We start from the raw sequence: 14,463 nt of genomic DNA, 5'->3' as shown, positions 1-14,463 counted from the left end.
ATTAATTACTGATATTATTGAATATTATTTAGTAAATATCAACACCTAAACAATAATTTTTCATAATTTTGGAAAATTGAAAATTTTAATTACTAAGAATTACTTGCTGAAAATTACTGATTTTGGTAATTTAATTACAGAATTTTTTAAATTGAATTATTGAAATCAATCATTACTAAAATTTAATAATTAATTAAAATATTAATAAATACAATTTTAATAATTAAAAATATCAGTACTTTTAGCAATAAGTAGTTATTGATATTTTTAGTGATTTTGGTCAATTTATTAATATTTAATGATATTATCAAACAATGATAAAAAAAAATTCAGTAATTTTTTAGTGGAAAATTGATTTTAATAAATATAAATTTAATTTTTATATTTTCAGTAATTTTGATATTTACTATTATTTTTTAGCAATAATTAGTGATTTTGTTAAATTAGTAAAACTTAAATTATAAAACTTCCAATTTTTCAAATAAATAATTGGAAAGCTTTAATAATTTCTATAAGTATTGGATACTACATTTATAATTACCACAATTAATGAAACTATATTTATGAGTTTATGGGGTGTTATAGGTTTAGGGTATGACCCCTAGGGTAGGAATAGCAATGCGTGGGTTTGGTGCAGGGATCATACTCCCCATCTCGACCTTGATTTTAAATTAATCCTCGTAAAAAATTTTAGCCTGCGTTCGTGGTCCTTGACAGAGAGGGCTTTCCCATCAAGGACCTAAATCCCTAAATTTTTTAATTAAAGTTCGTTTTTAAAAAGGTATTTATTTAAAATAAAAGATAAATTAAAATGTAAATAATATTTTAAAATATATATTTTAAATAATATTATATATATATATATATATATATATATTGATGGAGGGTGATTTGGCCCGACCTCGCAGCACGGTACACGTGGGCGTAACCCTGCTCAAACAGTGATTCGGCATGACAGCGCAACGGATGCAACCACAACTCGGGGGGAAGGTCCCTCCGAGTTCAGCTCGGCAACTAGGTGCATAAACTACTCGCCGGGAGCCACCTTGCCTGCACCTCCTCCCCGGGGTTAAGGCACTTCGGGGCATCCCGAGTTCGAGGTACCCTGACCTCTCTTGAGGCCTGAGCTCCTCCCAATGGACCTTGGGCCACTCCCAGACAGGAATGCACCGATCCATCTCCGGACACCCCGAGGTATAGACACCTCGGGTCAACCAGCTCGGCATAGCTTGCCACAGGCAGCACGCCGCTTACGGGATAACCTAGCATAGGGTAGCTCGGGGAAGGGTAATCCGTCACATTGCAGGAAGACCTTTTGCCGACCACCGTACCCGACAAATCTGGGAACAACGGCCATATCCCCCGTCAGACAGCGTCTTGTCTACCACCTTCAAAGGGTGCCTTACACCTGACAAGCACGTACACTACGATGACGGCCCCGCGCGTGCCACCTCAGCCCTATCAATAACGGTTGCGGCAGGCTGACAGTGGCGGTTATACCCGCCCTGTCAGAGGCCTGATACAATGGATTTCTGTTATAAGAGGCTTATTCTCAAGGAACAATGTATCTTTTGAACCACTTGTGCAATCTACACTCTTAGCCTTCGTGTTCCCTTCGTTTCTCACACATAATTCTGACCTGATCATCGGAGCATTCCTGCCAAGCAAACCCCTTAGGAATTCTTCTTCTTCCTCTTCGTTTCAGGTAACTCTCAGGGGCCATGCGATTGTCAGGTAGGAGTGACTAGATCGCACTACATTATATATATATATATATTTAATATATATAATCAGGGTTGAGGCCAAATATGTACTTCACTCTCTCTTGTGTCCCCAATCAGGTATTTCTATTAATTCCACCCCCACCCTATCTCCGCCAAGGCAATCTCCATACTACATCCCATACATACCCTAATACCGGTGATACCCGGTAAGAACCCAGCCCATGATCATTCAATGTATCCGGTGGATGGCGCATTGTTTAAAAGGCCAGTAGACGACCAAAGAAGCAATCTAAACCGTCCAAATTTTAGGACCCCACATTTTACCAGCACACCAATTGATCATCTGGGTTCATAGACGCAAAGATTCCGTGGGCGCATCCATGGTGCACATGTATTTCCAGAATGTTAGTACGTACGATCAGAGATAGATGAGAGAGAGAGAGGGTCTATTGGAGTATTCAAGATAAGGTTTGGATTCCTCTCATTTTATCTAAAATCCCATTTTTTGTACATCTGCCAATCTGAAAAGAAGAAACGACTCCTTCCAAGATAGTATTAGTAAGACCCACTGCACTACTGAGGGTGAGCAAACAGAGCAACTACGAAAACCAGTCAGATCTTGTTGTGGTTGGGCGATTATGCTAGGTCCTGCTGCTGCAACTCTATCACTCGGACGCACTGCCCGCTTGGCTGCCCCGCCGAGCCATCTGCCCGACAAATTTCCCCTGTTTCCCCCAACCAGATGCCCCTCTTCATCATTGCTTCTGCCGTCTACTGTTGCTACTAATGGTAACGTCATATGTAAACCGTTGGCTGTCAGTATGGGCATGAGCCCCCGTCACTCCGTTAGGACTGCCGTCGCCGTTGAACTCAATCAGCTCTCCGACGACCCCTCTTCCAAGGTAAAACCCCCAGCTCTCTCTCTCTCTCTCTGTGGTAAGACACTAAGCCATGCCTTTAATCTATTTATTTGTGCCTTATAAATCATGATTTATATGGTTTGGTTAATTTTCAAAATGCCTTTTCCTTCTCAAAGACTTAAATCCATTTCCTTTCCTGAACCAATTTCCAGGAACAAGCAAAGACATATTATTTTCTGGTAGCGAATGCAAAATTCATGCTTGATGAAGAGGAACATTTTAAGGAGCAATTGTATGAGCGGCTTCGCAACTTTGGAGAGCGTAATAGAGAGCAGGATTTCTGGCTTGTTATCGAACCCAAATTCTTGGACAAGTTCCCCAATATCACCAAGAGATTAAAGAGACCCGCTGTTGCTTTGGTTTCAACTGATGGTCCATGGATCAGGTAACTAACTTAACCTCTTCTTTTACTTTTCATTTCAGAGAACAATTAAATATGGAATTTTTTTTTGACTCACTTCTTACTATTTACTTTTTAATGGGCCGTCCATAATCCTTCTTTCTCTGTTCAAATTCTATTCATATCATATATTGTAATGTTTAGACTTTTTTTTTTTTTTTGATAAAGTATAAATCTTTAGACTGACATCACAAGACACCCACTGGTTTAGATTTGGTTTTAAGAATTATGAGTTGGAGACTTGGAGTTAGCAGTTGACAAGGGAATGAAAAGTTAGTTTCCCATTTCCAGTTTCCACAAAACAGTCAGCCTTTCAATCTATGGCACGATCCACTATCCCCCTGTCTTCTTCGAAGTGAGAAAGTAAATGGTTATCTTGCTTAAATCATTTTTGTTGGTAGAAATCCCAGTATAGTTCTACAGAAATCGTAAGGATTCCTTCTTGCAAGCAAAGAAATTGGAGCTTGCAATAGAAATGAGAGGGAAAGTTAGTGTGGAGAATGGTTACTCATCTATGATTACCAATATTTCAAGTACAGGAACCGAAGACAATCCTGTGTGTAAGCGGTACTGTTTTTCTCAGACTGATAATTGGAATAGCTGACGAAGAATGAATGGGTTTATTCTTTTTTTCATTGAAGAAAGTTGTTTCATTTGCTTATCAGAGAATCATGTGTTAAACATTTTATTTTACTGTGGGGGGTTTTTGCAGGTTCATGAAGCTTAGACTGGATCGAGTTTTGTCGGAAAGCTATGAAGCTAACAGCCTAGAAGAAGCATTGGACTCGACCCCTGTTAAGTTGGAGTTTGAGAAGCCCCAAAAATGGACGGCACCCTACCCGAAGTACGAGTTTGGATGGTGGGAGCCATTTTTGGCACCCGGATCTGGCAAGCCCAAAGCATGAGATATGACAATTTTTTTTTTCCTTTCTTTTTCCCCAATGTAATAGCATTGAGTTCTTGGTGTGTATTTAGGAATTACAAATCCTCAAATACAGCTTTGTTTATTTAGCTGGAGAAGACACTATAGATCTAGTGTTTTTCATTCCAGAGAGGTTAGAGGGCACAAATACAAAATACTGTAAGCGGGGATACAGATAATGGAGACGTCTTTATTAATCTTATGCAGAGCAAACTTTAACGTTCACGAGTTTGATCCTTCCAGGCTTTCAGAGAGAGAGAGAGAGATTGCTGTAACTATCAAGGAAAACCGGAAGACATGACCCTCTCTACAAATTGCATAAATGAAACAAGTAGCCTTCAATGGAAGAAGGCCATTTATGTATTTGACATTAAAGCTATATTCAGTTGATTGTAAGCCAGTCTTCCTTTATTATTTTGTTCAAATGATGATTACTTAATCTGAACTACATGATCAAGAAGAGAAAAAACATGATACCCTTCACCATCTCACGCAGAAATCTTTGGAATTCCACAACTTGCTAGTTATCGTTCATTCATTTACTAAGGGAAGCGCAGCATCATGGACTTCGAATTTCCACCAAGTTCCCAGATTTCAATTTTGAGCTTTGGCTGTGTTTGGATTAGGGTTAATCATTTATTTTCCATTGATTCAATGGGAAGGAGGAATCGTCCTTAAGATCTTTCCATACTTTTCTTTTTATGTTTTTTTTTTCTCAAGATTAGGCTCGCTTTACATTTCAAATCAAATAATATAATCTTTCATATTTTGCAAATCTGCAAGGGTCTGTACATTTGAAACCCCTTCATTTATACCCCCGCTATAAGGTGTTTTACTTTGTAGAATTATCACTTCTTTCATTTGGGAGTAGTGTAGTGTGAATGGAGTAGATGATTCTTATTGTATCGACAAGCAAGAAATTTAGTCTCAGTTTGGAAAGAGTATAAATACAAATATATACAGTGCAAATACATACAAATTGTACCTAAAAAAAGAAACTGAGATATGTATGTAGTGGATGTTTGGTTCCATTTACGCTTATTCAGTAAATGTTTATTGGCAGTGTCACATAGGCGTTATATCAGCATTTTCTCTCTCTTACTCTTCTGCATGCATTGAAAATATAAGAAGTGAACTTTGGTTTATGTGCATGTTAACCATTTTTAGAGGTTATCTTTTGAAGTTTCCACAAATGGCCAGGCGTTTATTCTCTGTTACGCTGAAGTGGTGCCTAGTTGTCATAAACGGTTGCAATTATTGCACTTCTCGGTTTTACCAGCAAATAAAGTACAAACGTTTATTCAATAAACATAAACAGAACCATACACAAACGTATACATTTTAAGGTTAATGACACAGGGTATGGTATGACTTTCTGTTAATACCAACTAGTACTCATTTCATATCAATAACAAATATCATGATTCTTCAACCAGTATGGTTTTCTTAGATTTGGTGTCAGAGGACTTACAGATCACCTGTAATTTTAGTATATGAAATAGAGAATGACCTTTGAACTCCCTAGCACATTCCAATGGCCCTTTCCCCATTCTGAATTTTTAAAGCAGGTTGGGGTAAAAACAAAAAAAAAAAAAAACGAAAAAACAATTGTTTCCAAATTGAGGTAAAGACTATGGACAACAGAAAGGGAAAATTATAGTATCTCCTAATTGCCCCACAAAATGAAGAAGAGCAAAGACAGCAGCACAAGACAAAGGAACTAAAGCATTGACGGCAGAAAATTACTCAATATTGTGTCATCTCCTTGGCATTTGCTGACTTTTCTTGATTTCTCATCAGCGATGTTTCTTGTCCATGTTTAAAGCGCCTTTGGGAAGTTTTTTAAGTACCTTTTCATCCAACACTGCATAGTGCTTGTTCACTTCAACCATTGCTTTCTCAGCAAAACTGTCCACCTCATCCTCATGCTTCTCATACAATGCTGGTATTGTATATACAATCACAAACACTGCCACCAGAATGAAGGAATACATTCAGAAAGTAAGTTGCTATCCTTCTACCAATACAAAGAGTAGATGACCCATCTATATTCAACCATACATCGACTGATTAATTACCAAATGCCCATGCATGTATCAACCATAATGACCATATGAAAACACAGAATGATATCACCCACATCTGGATTATATTAACATATTATTTTAAATTTAATTCTTTTCCAGGTTATGTGGTACAAGAAGATATTTTCTAACATAACTTATCAGTTTAGTCAAGGTTACCATGAGTACTTGGTTGTCATGGAAAATTAGGAGCTTTTTTTTTGGGGGGGTGGGGGGGGTTGTGACTTGTGATGGGGCAGCTTCCTCCAAGGGTCCGTTTGGTTTGCAATCGGAATCAGAATGATCTATTTCCATAGTATGTTTGGTTCAGACAGGATTGGGAATGGGGGAGTTGGGATCAGCAGGAATGAGATTTCACTCCCAAGGGAGGGGCAGGGAATGGCCATTCCCTCAAATGGGGGAATGCCATTCCAGCAGGAATGGGAATGGGATTCCAATTCCGTCCAACCAAACAGTTAGAACCGGAATAGCTCATTCCAATTCTGATTCCAGACCCCTATTCCTTCGAACCAAACAGGGCCTAAATGTTATGAAAATATCAAAACAAAGGAAACTGACCTATGTAGAAGAGTGTCAAGAAACTGAACCAATTGCCAACAACAGAGATGACCCATAACACTGCAACTACCTGTAAATGGATTTTTTTTTAACAGTTAGAAGGAGAATCTGAAGAAAAGAAAAACTTTTAGTAAAATTTTTACTTAATACAAGAAATGGTACCATGAGAAATTTCTTCATGTCATTCCCAGAAGCTACCTCCCTGAAGGCTGAAAAGGCCCGATTAAATTCATACCTTAAGGTGAGAGCAATGCTCACAAATATGTCTTCTGGTAATATTACCTCAGGGAAATTTGGCGGGGACCTGACACCACCAAAAAACAAAAACATTCATATAAGATCCAAATCACTGACTAGCATGAAACTAGGGCTGCAAATGAATGGATCAAATCATATAAACCTAGATCAAATTTGATTTGTTAGTATTCAGATTCGAATCAAATCTTATCCATTGGATTCATATTGGCTTGCATTGAATTTGGATTGCAATCAGATGTTGAATAGGATTAATAAATTAAACTAAAGAGGATTAAAAATAGTATATATTATTATTAACAAAATGAAGTAAAAAGTACTTTACTATTGCATATTATGAACAAAATAAACTGAAATAATTCATATGAAACTTGAATGGATGACTCTTTAGTAAAAATACCACATTAGTAGAAATTTTACTAATAGATACAGTATAAAAATTTTAGGCATATATGTTTAAATTGAATTGCATTGGACAGGGTATATCCACATTCAACCCAATTATAAATGGATAAACAAAAGTAGAACATTAAAATCACCCCTTAATAGAACAAGAGGAAGCCGTTGTTGTGAGTAGGAAGTGCTTTTTTGGTATCTACTTGTTTGCATCGACTGTAGAGAGATTTACATTTGACTTTGAAACAACATTAAACAATCTCTTCCCTTGTGATGAATGAAATGGTATGGCCAAGATAGAATTGATCAGCAGCTCAATGAAAAAGAACAAGAGGGAACAAACTTACTTATTCACAAGGCAAGCAAAATTGGACCAGACGAACAAAATGGCCAATGAAAGAATAAGAGAATGGCAAACAAAAGTAAGAAAGTGGTAGTCTAGCCACTCGAAGAGAAGCCATATGACAGTCACCCCAGCAACTATGCAGCCCGAAACCTGCTTGTTTCTCCACAGTATGATATCAGCGTCTGAAGACAGAGCAGACAATCAATTAGTAGGTCAACATAACTTAAACCTGAAAAAGAATTTACACCAAAATAACTATTAAACAATCAAACAAACAGAACAAAAGTAGATACTAAAATCACTTCAGAAAAGCTGTAAAAGGACATAATCAAGGTCATAGCAGAAGGAAAATTTTAATTTCTTTCCCATCGAAAATAACTTTAATCATCTCAATCATTGTATTACTAACCAATTAGAGGAATTTATCAAACTATCTTACGACAAAAAATAAACTAAAGAAGAGAAAAGAAATGCATTAGAAGGACAACCAAAACAAGATGGCCCATAAAGAAGATAGGTGGTTTACATTTTCCACCACCAAAGACAGCATGAACAGGCCTTTTCCTGCCAAATAAACGCTTTTTCCGTGGTGGCAAGTACTTTTCACTCTCGGAGTCCGATGAAGAGTCAGCATGCTTGTGAATCGTATCAGCAATCTTCTCCACCAAAGATTCAGAAAAGGAATCTCTAACAGGATCCGACATGTTGCCCCAAGGACCTGGAACACCCCAACTAAGCAATTGAGTTAGAAAATCAAAGTGAAGAATGGCAATTATCACCACTGCTCATTAATAATCTTGTCTCTTTGATATATGATTTTCAATTTTTCTCCATGAATAAGAAGTATATTTTTTCCTTTGATGCAGAAAACAAAAAGCCAACAGCCTGTATAAGACATTCATGGGTGTCGATAGATGTATACTCATTCTACTGTACTGGACAAACAAGCGATTATATAACGGAAAGATTATCAAATGATAATCTGGTTATGGTCGAATTCAAAGTCTGAAAAACTGAAATCCCCTAAAGTCCGCCATAAACAATCAAACATAATAAGCTGAGAACATTTACATTTTCTACAATGTTCACCATGCGGCTCTTTCTTGTAAATAATATACAGAACATTAACGCATGATCAACATTACAAAACTCAAACTCATCAGAGAACAAGATCAAAGCTTCCGTCTTTTGTTTTATTCAAATAGACATGATCTGTTTAAAGAGTAAAACTTAAAATTGTATATTAAAACTAAAAGCAGAATGTCAAAGCATCAAAAACCAAACATCAACAACATTCCTTCGAAATGTATATTAATATTAAGAAAACATGTACATCAGAGAATTTCGTGAATCATACAGAGATTTTCAAGGAAAAAATTATATAGGATGTCATGGGAAAAAGATCACCCGAAAATCATACAAACCCCTGAGAGAACACAGACACACACGCACAAAGAAAAAAGAAAGAGAGAAAAAAAAAAAAAAAAAAGCTTAAATCATTTACTGTAAAAGACATGATTTATTCAAGAAATGTGTTGGAAAACAAGCCAACAAGTTCATGGAAAAAATCATATCATATTCAGTCTTATTAAAAATGTTTTTTTTTGTTAAAAAAATATCAAATCTTTCCCGAAAGAGATTGAAGATTATAAATGCATCTTAGATGGAGCTTTTCTCGTTTTTCTGGTATATTAGTAACATCGTCATGAGAGGAACAAAGAGAAATCATAGGAAATCCTTCTCTGATGAATAACACCAAATCAAACCCACTATACAATAAGAATATATATATATATATATATATATATATATATATATATATATATATATATATATATATTAATAAGACGCATGATTCACAACAAATTGTACAAATCCATCGCAGAAAAGAATTGCAATGTTTCAATCTTTCCTTCGAACAGACATTAGTTCTTCAAATCGTACACTATAAAACATGCAAACAAGCTCACAAAGCAAATCATCTTCCATTCCATCTCATGAAGAAAATTTACAAGAAATCTAATAATAAGAGAAACCTACTTTCAGAAATGATTTCCAATATCTTTCATTTATTATTTTTTTAGTTTATGATATCATCAACCACAGCCCTTACTATTGTAAGAGAAAGGAAATCAAGAAAACCCATCTCTTTCGAAGGCTATTAAATAATCATTGGAGCCCATGAAAGACATCTGCACAGTAAGCGAACAAACAAATAAATAAAACTCGTACTCTATGTGCAAATGCAAGAGAACTCGTTGAAGCTTTCTCTCTATCTTCTCCTTTTTTCTTTTTTCTTATCGTGTATCCCCTACAAAAAAATAAAATGGAACAGAAAACAGAGTGAGCGCAAAAGAAATATAAAACCCCGACGGTCGGAAATTTATATACCTCATGCAGAAAAAGGATTCAACAGTTATTACGATTCCGTCGTTGGAGGATGTAACGTATTGGGTGATGTTGTTAATCATCTTGACCCCACACGTGGAATCAACTGCGGATATATAGAATTTTATGGAAATTAATTCAAATTTAAATGGGGACTATGACCAACCCAGATGATGGAATCTTGATAGGTGTACTCCTTAGAGTAAAACCGTTGGATCGAGACTTTTGGATCCAAGATCATATTAGAGACCTTCGGATTTTTTTTTCTTTTTCTGAGAATGAGACTGATTTGGCTTTATGGTTTAGATTGTATCAACTAATTGATGGTAAACTAGAGGGATGGACTATGACCAACTGCAGGACAATCCGGAGCTTTCTCAATAAAATGCGCCAAAGTTCGCACTACTCATAAATTTATTAAAATTTATCTTATATTTAGTGTTTAATTAAAACACTACTTGTAATTTACAATGTATTTAATCAATCTCCTATTAGATGATAGTGGAAAATGATAGTTAATAAGATATGGGCAATCAGTTTTCTAGTATTTTAGGTCGGCTTTGGTTAACCAAATTTTCAATTCGACCAAGTTTGATCAATTTAACTTTGGTCATTTGTAAACCAACAAAAATCAAATGACCTAACCATGGATATATATTAATATTTTATATTTTAAATATAATTTTTAATATGAAAAATTGGGAAATTTCTCATATTTCTTAGTATAAAATGTTTTATATCATAAATCTATTTTTTAAATTTATTTTTAATAATTGCACTGTAATTTTTAAAATTTAATTTAATTTTTAAGTCTAAATCTTTTGAACCGACTCACCAAACCAAAAAATCGACCCAAAAAATACAACTTGAGTGGATCGGTTTTCACAAAAAGTCAGTCGATTTCAGCTGACCAACTCCCCAACCTGACCAAGTCAATTTGGTGGGCCAAATAGCCTATGGTCAAACCGAACCAACTCATTAACACTCATAATTTCAACTAAATTAATAGTTTCATATCTGATAAATAACAATAGTTTAATCTCCAATAATTATTGAAAATTTATAGCGAAAATACACAATTATAGAAAATATATTGATAATGAAAAAATACAACAATAAGTACTAAAAATATATTAACTTAGTAAACAAATAGTATAATCTCAAATAATAGTTTAATCTCTAATAAATGTTAATCAATAAGTTATAACAAAAATACAATAAGTTTAATAAATTAAATTTAAAATTTTCAATAATAGTGGTTTAATCTCCAATAATTATTAAATTTTTTTTGTTAAATAACAATAAATAAGTAAATTTATACAAAATCATTAAAAATATATTTGTCATAAAAACAATAAGTAATTACTGAAATACAATAAATATTAATTTTAGTATATATATAATTATATAATAAATGCAGATTAAGAGTTTAAAATTATTAATAATAAATATTACTTTTTTGAAAGTTATTTTCTCAAATATTACTTGATATAAGTGAAATTAGTTATTTACAATATTCTGTAAAAATATTAAATTATTATTATTAATTTAATATTATGTTAGAATTATTTTTCTATTTTTTGGAATTTTTTAAATTTATTACATAATTTCTTTAGTTTAACTATTTAAAATCTAGTTATGTTAAAAAGTTTGTTATTTAAAATATTTAGTTATTTAAATACTTATATAATATGTAAAATATTTAATTTTAAAATATTAAGTATTTATTGAATTTAATTATCCATAAAATCATAATTTATACTTTGAAGAAGTTTTTTAAATATATTATTTAAACTATTCAAAATCTAGTTATGATAAATATTTAGTTATATAACTATTTGATTAATCTATAAAATTTGTAAAATGTTTTGTTATTTGAATTTTATTTATATAAAACTATTACGTATTATTAAATATTTGAAAAACATTTAAATTGATAATCCAAAAAAAACATAATTTAAATTTCTATTACATAATTTCGTGATATATTTTGTAAAAATATAAAATTATTTTTGTATTTTTAATAAATATTTTAAAGTTATTATATAATTTTGTTAGAATATTTAACCAATTCTTAAATTTTTTAATTTGAAATTTCTTTAGATAGATATAGATAAAAGGTAGGGGAGAGAATAAATAGGAATTAGAGATAATTTGGGAGAGAAACTCTCCACTAAATTAGAGATAATTTTGGAGATAAATGGGAATTAGAGATAATTTGGGAGAGAAACTCTCCACTAAATTAGAGATAATTTTGGAGATAAATGGGAATTAGAGATGAGTTACAAGATAAATAGGAATTATAGATAATTGTAAAGAAAATGGGGGAGGTATTTTATGAGAAATTTTAGGAGAATAGATTATTTAGGTTATTGGGAAAGTGCAATTCATTGGTTGTTTCAAAAATGACATAGAATAAAAAAATAAAAAATTCAAAAAGATGAGAAAATTTATTGACCACTTTGTTTTAATATACAAATATATATATATATATATATATATATATATATATATATATATATATATATATATGTATATATATATGAACCTACAAATAAAAGTTTATTTATTACTCATCCCATTCCTCAAAAAAAAGAAATATCATGCATATTAGTGAATACTTAATACTAGCGAGTTATTGTATACAAGGTTCAAAATATTGGTAGGGAGTATTGGTCTATATCGGTACTGTTTTTTATGTTTTTTTTATTTTTTTTTGAAACTGATTTATTGGGGCCGGTTTAAGGCTGATCTACCCCTTGAACTATTCACTGACCCGAAACACCCCCTGTAGGGGCATATTGAAAAGGCTCCAATATGATATGAATCAACCGATATGGGCTTGACAAAATTTTCATCCTTGCTTATTATATATTTCGAATTTGTTAGTGAATACTGTACATATTATCTAAAACAGAATTTTGTATTTATAATTTTTTTTCTTCACACAATGCTCTTTGCTTTCATAGAATCCACTCTTGCAGTGTTTGCACAAGTAGACTGTTTTAATACCCCACAGGAAGGCACAAATTAAAACCCTTTAACTGTTTTTTGATATTTGGTAACAAATTTGGATATTCTGCCCACTGTTTTATGCTCTTTTCAATGGTGAGTCTTGCATTTGCTGGCGTGCAGATTCACTTTAGAATCACTCTATCTTCAACCTATGGAGACATGTTCAATCATCCACTTATAATTGGATTTTGATGAATCAATTTTTGGTGATGTATCAATTTTTTGGCTAAATACCTCGTCATTTGGTCTACGTTGGGGGCAGATTAGGTGCCGAGTTAACTAGGCCTAGCTGGGCAGGTTAGGTGTCGAGCTGACCAGAGTCTCGAGCTACCTATTAGGTGACGAGCTGGCCAGAGGGCCGAGCTGCCAATTAGGTGATGAAATGACCAAAGGGCCGAGCTGCCAATTAGATGATGAAATGACCAAAGGGTCGAGCTGCCTATTAGGTGCCAAGCTGACTAGAGGGCCGAGTTGCCTATTAGGTGCCAAGTTGACCAGAGGGCCGAGCTACTTGGTGGCGAACTGGATTGATTGTTGAGCTTCATCATTTTTTAGAGACCTGCAAGGAATCAATGTCAGATGACCCAGGGTGACTAACCCGGCGAGATCGCTCTAATGCTTAAGTCAATACACTCATAGTAGACTATGAACTAAAAATCACAAAGTATGAGAGCTAGAATATGCTTATTTGCCCCCCCTCTCATATCATTGGGGTTGGTGCCTTTATATAGCATTGTTTGGCATGGGCTTCACGCACCATATCCGATATTTCTGAGAGGTCGACTAAGTGGTTTAAAATTCCTGAAGGCAACCGCCATGCATGTTGACCACCCTCCGGATCGTTCGGTACGTGGACCAACTTCCAAGGTTCGTGGGAGTATTAGGATATGCATGTCGAATTTGTCGACGAGCACGCCTCGCAAGTCATCAGGTCAACACCCGTGCCAAGCCGCTAGGTCGGTGCCTGTGCTAGGCCGCCAGGTCGACGCCTATGCCAAGTTGCCAGGTCACGCCAGGGCCAGGCCGCCAGGTCACGCCAATGCCAGGCCGCGACATGTCGCGCCAAGGCCAGGCCACAAAGTCACGCCTGTGCCAAACCACGCTAGGTTGCGCCAGGGCCAGGCCGCCAGGTCACGCCAAGGCCAGGCCACCAGGTCGGACACCACCAACTTGGTTAAGGCAAGTTGTTGCCTAAGTGGTTCTGGGTGTCACCTACTTGTTCTGAGGTACCATGTGTCACTATATCATTCGAGGGCCAAATCCGCCCTCATCAGATTTAATACCAACCCACCTAATGTAATCTCATATCATCCAATCCAATTCAATTTAAACATGTAAGATCATATATATATATTTAAAATTTATGTTACATATTAGCAAACTTTGTTTGAATGTGGTATTTTCACTAAAGAGTCGTACATTTTTTTTAATTGAACTTTCATAACATCAAATAAC

General features: G+C 34.6%; 2 protein-coding genes across 3 annotated transcripts; one reads left to right on the top strand and one right to left on the bottom strand.

The window, feature by feature from the left end:
- The first annotated feature begins 2,104 nt into the window (after positions 1-2,104).
- EMB3143 (YCF54) lies at positions 2,105-4,191 on the top strand. The gene is made up of 3 exons (XM_088943919.1): positions 2,105-2,626; positions 2,797-3,029; positions 3,757-4,191. The coding sequence occupies exons 1-3, from the start codon at positions 2,363-2,365 to the stop codon at positions 3,947-3,949; spliced, it is 690 nt and encodes a 229-aa protein (XP_088800045.1). The 5' UTR covers positions 2,105-2,362; the 3' UTR covers positions 3,950-4,191.
- A 1,143-nt stretch (positions 4,192-5,334) lies between these two features.
- On the bottom strand, positions 5,335-10,037 carry LOC148853238 (reticulon-like protein B5). Of its 2 annotated transcripts, none has more exons than XM_088947917.1 (6): positions 9,838-10,037; positions 8,132-8,323; positions 7,607-7,787; positions 6,771-6,912; positions 6,609-6,678; positions 5,335-5,935 (listed from the first exon to the last, which is right to left on the bottom strand). In XM_088947917.1, the coding sequence occupies exons 2-6, from the start codon at positions 8,307-8,309 to the stop codon at positions 5,763-5,765; spliced, it is 744 nt and encodes a 247-aa protein (XP_088804043.1). In that variant the 5' UTR covers positions 8,310-8,323; positions 9,838-10,037; the 3' UTR covers positions 5,335-5,762. The 2 variants fall into 2 exon arrangements, with proteins under 2 accessions (XP_088804043.1, XP_088804044.1); XM_088947918.1 differs by having other exon boundaries at positions 8,132-8,337; positions 9,838-9,977.
- Positions 10,038-14,463: the final 4,426 nt, after the last annotated feature.

This window comes from Nelumbo lutea, chromosome 5, assembly GCF_056320005.1.
Source record: "Nelumbo lutea isolate HS-2025 chromosome 5, American lotus-T2T, whole genome shotgun sequence".
Lineage (NCBI taxonomy): Eukaryota > Viridiplantae > Streptophyta > Magnoliopsida > Proteales > Nelumbonaceae > Nelumbo > Nelumbo lutea.
This window is presented reverse-complemented; position numbering and strand designations above follow the sequence as displayed.

Bases quoted from the DNA above. Each gene is read 5' to 3' on its own strand.
- EMB3143 (XM_088943919.1), top strand. From the start codon at position 2,363: ATGCTAGGTCCTGCTGCTGCAACTCTATCACTCGGACGCACTGCCCGC. The intron at 2,627-2,796 runs GTAAAACCCCCA...ACCAATTTCCAG, and splicing joins CCGACGACCCCTCTTCCAAG to GAACAAGCAAAGACATATTA. The intron at 3,030-3,756 runs GTAACTAACTTA...GGGTTTTTGCAG, and splicing joins ACTGATGGTCCATGGATCAG to GTTCATGAAGCTTAGACTGG.
- LOC148853238 (XM_088947917.1), bottom strand. From the start codon at position 8,309: ATGTCGGATCCTGTTAGAGATTCCTTTTCTGAATCTTTGGTGGAGAAG. The intron at 6,679-6,770 runs GTACCATTTCTT...ATCCATTTACAG, and splicing joins ACATGAAGAAATTTCTCATG to GTAGTTGCAGTGTTATGGGT. The intron at 5,936-6,608 runs GTCAGTTTCCTT...TTCTGGTGGCAG, and splicing joins CTTGACACTCTTCTACATAG to TGTTTGTGATTGTATATACA.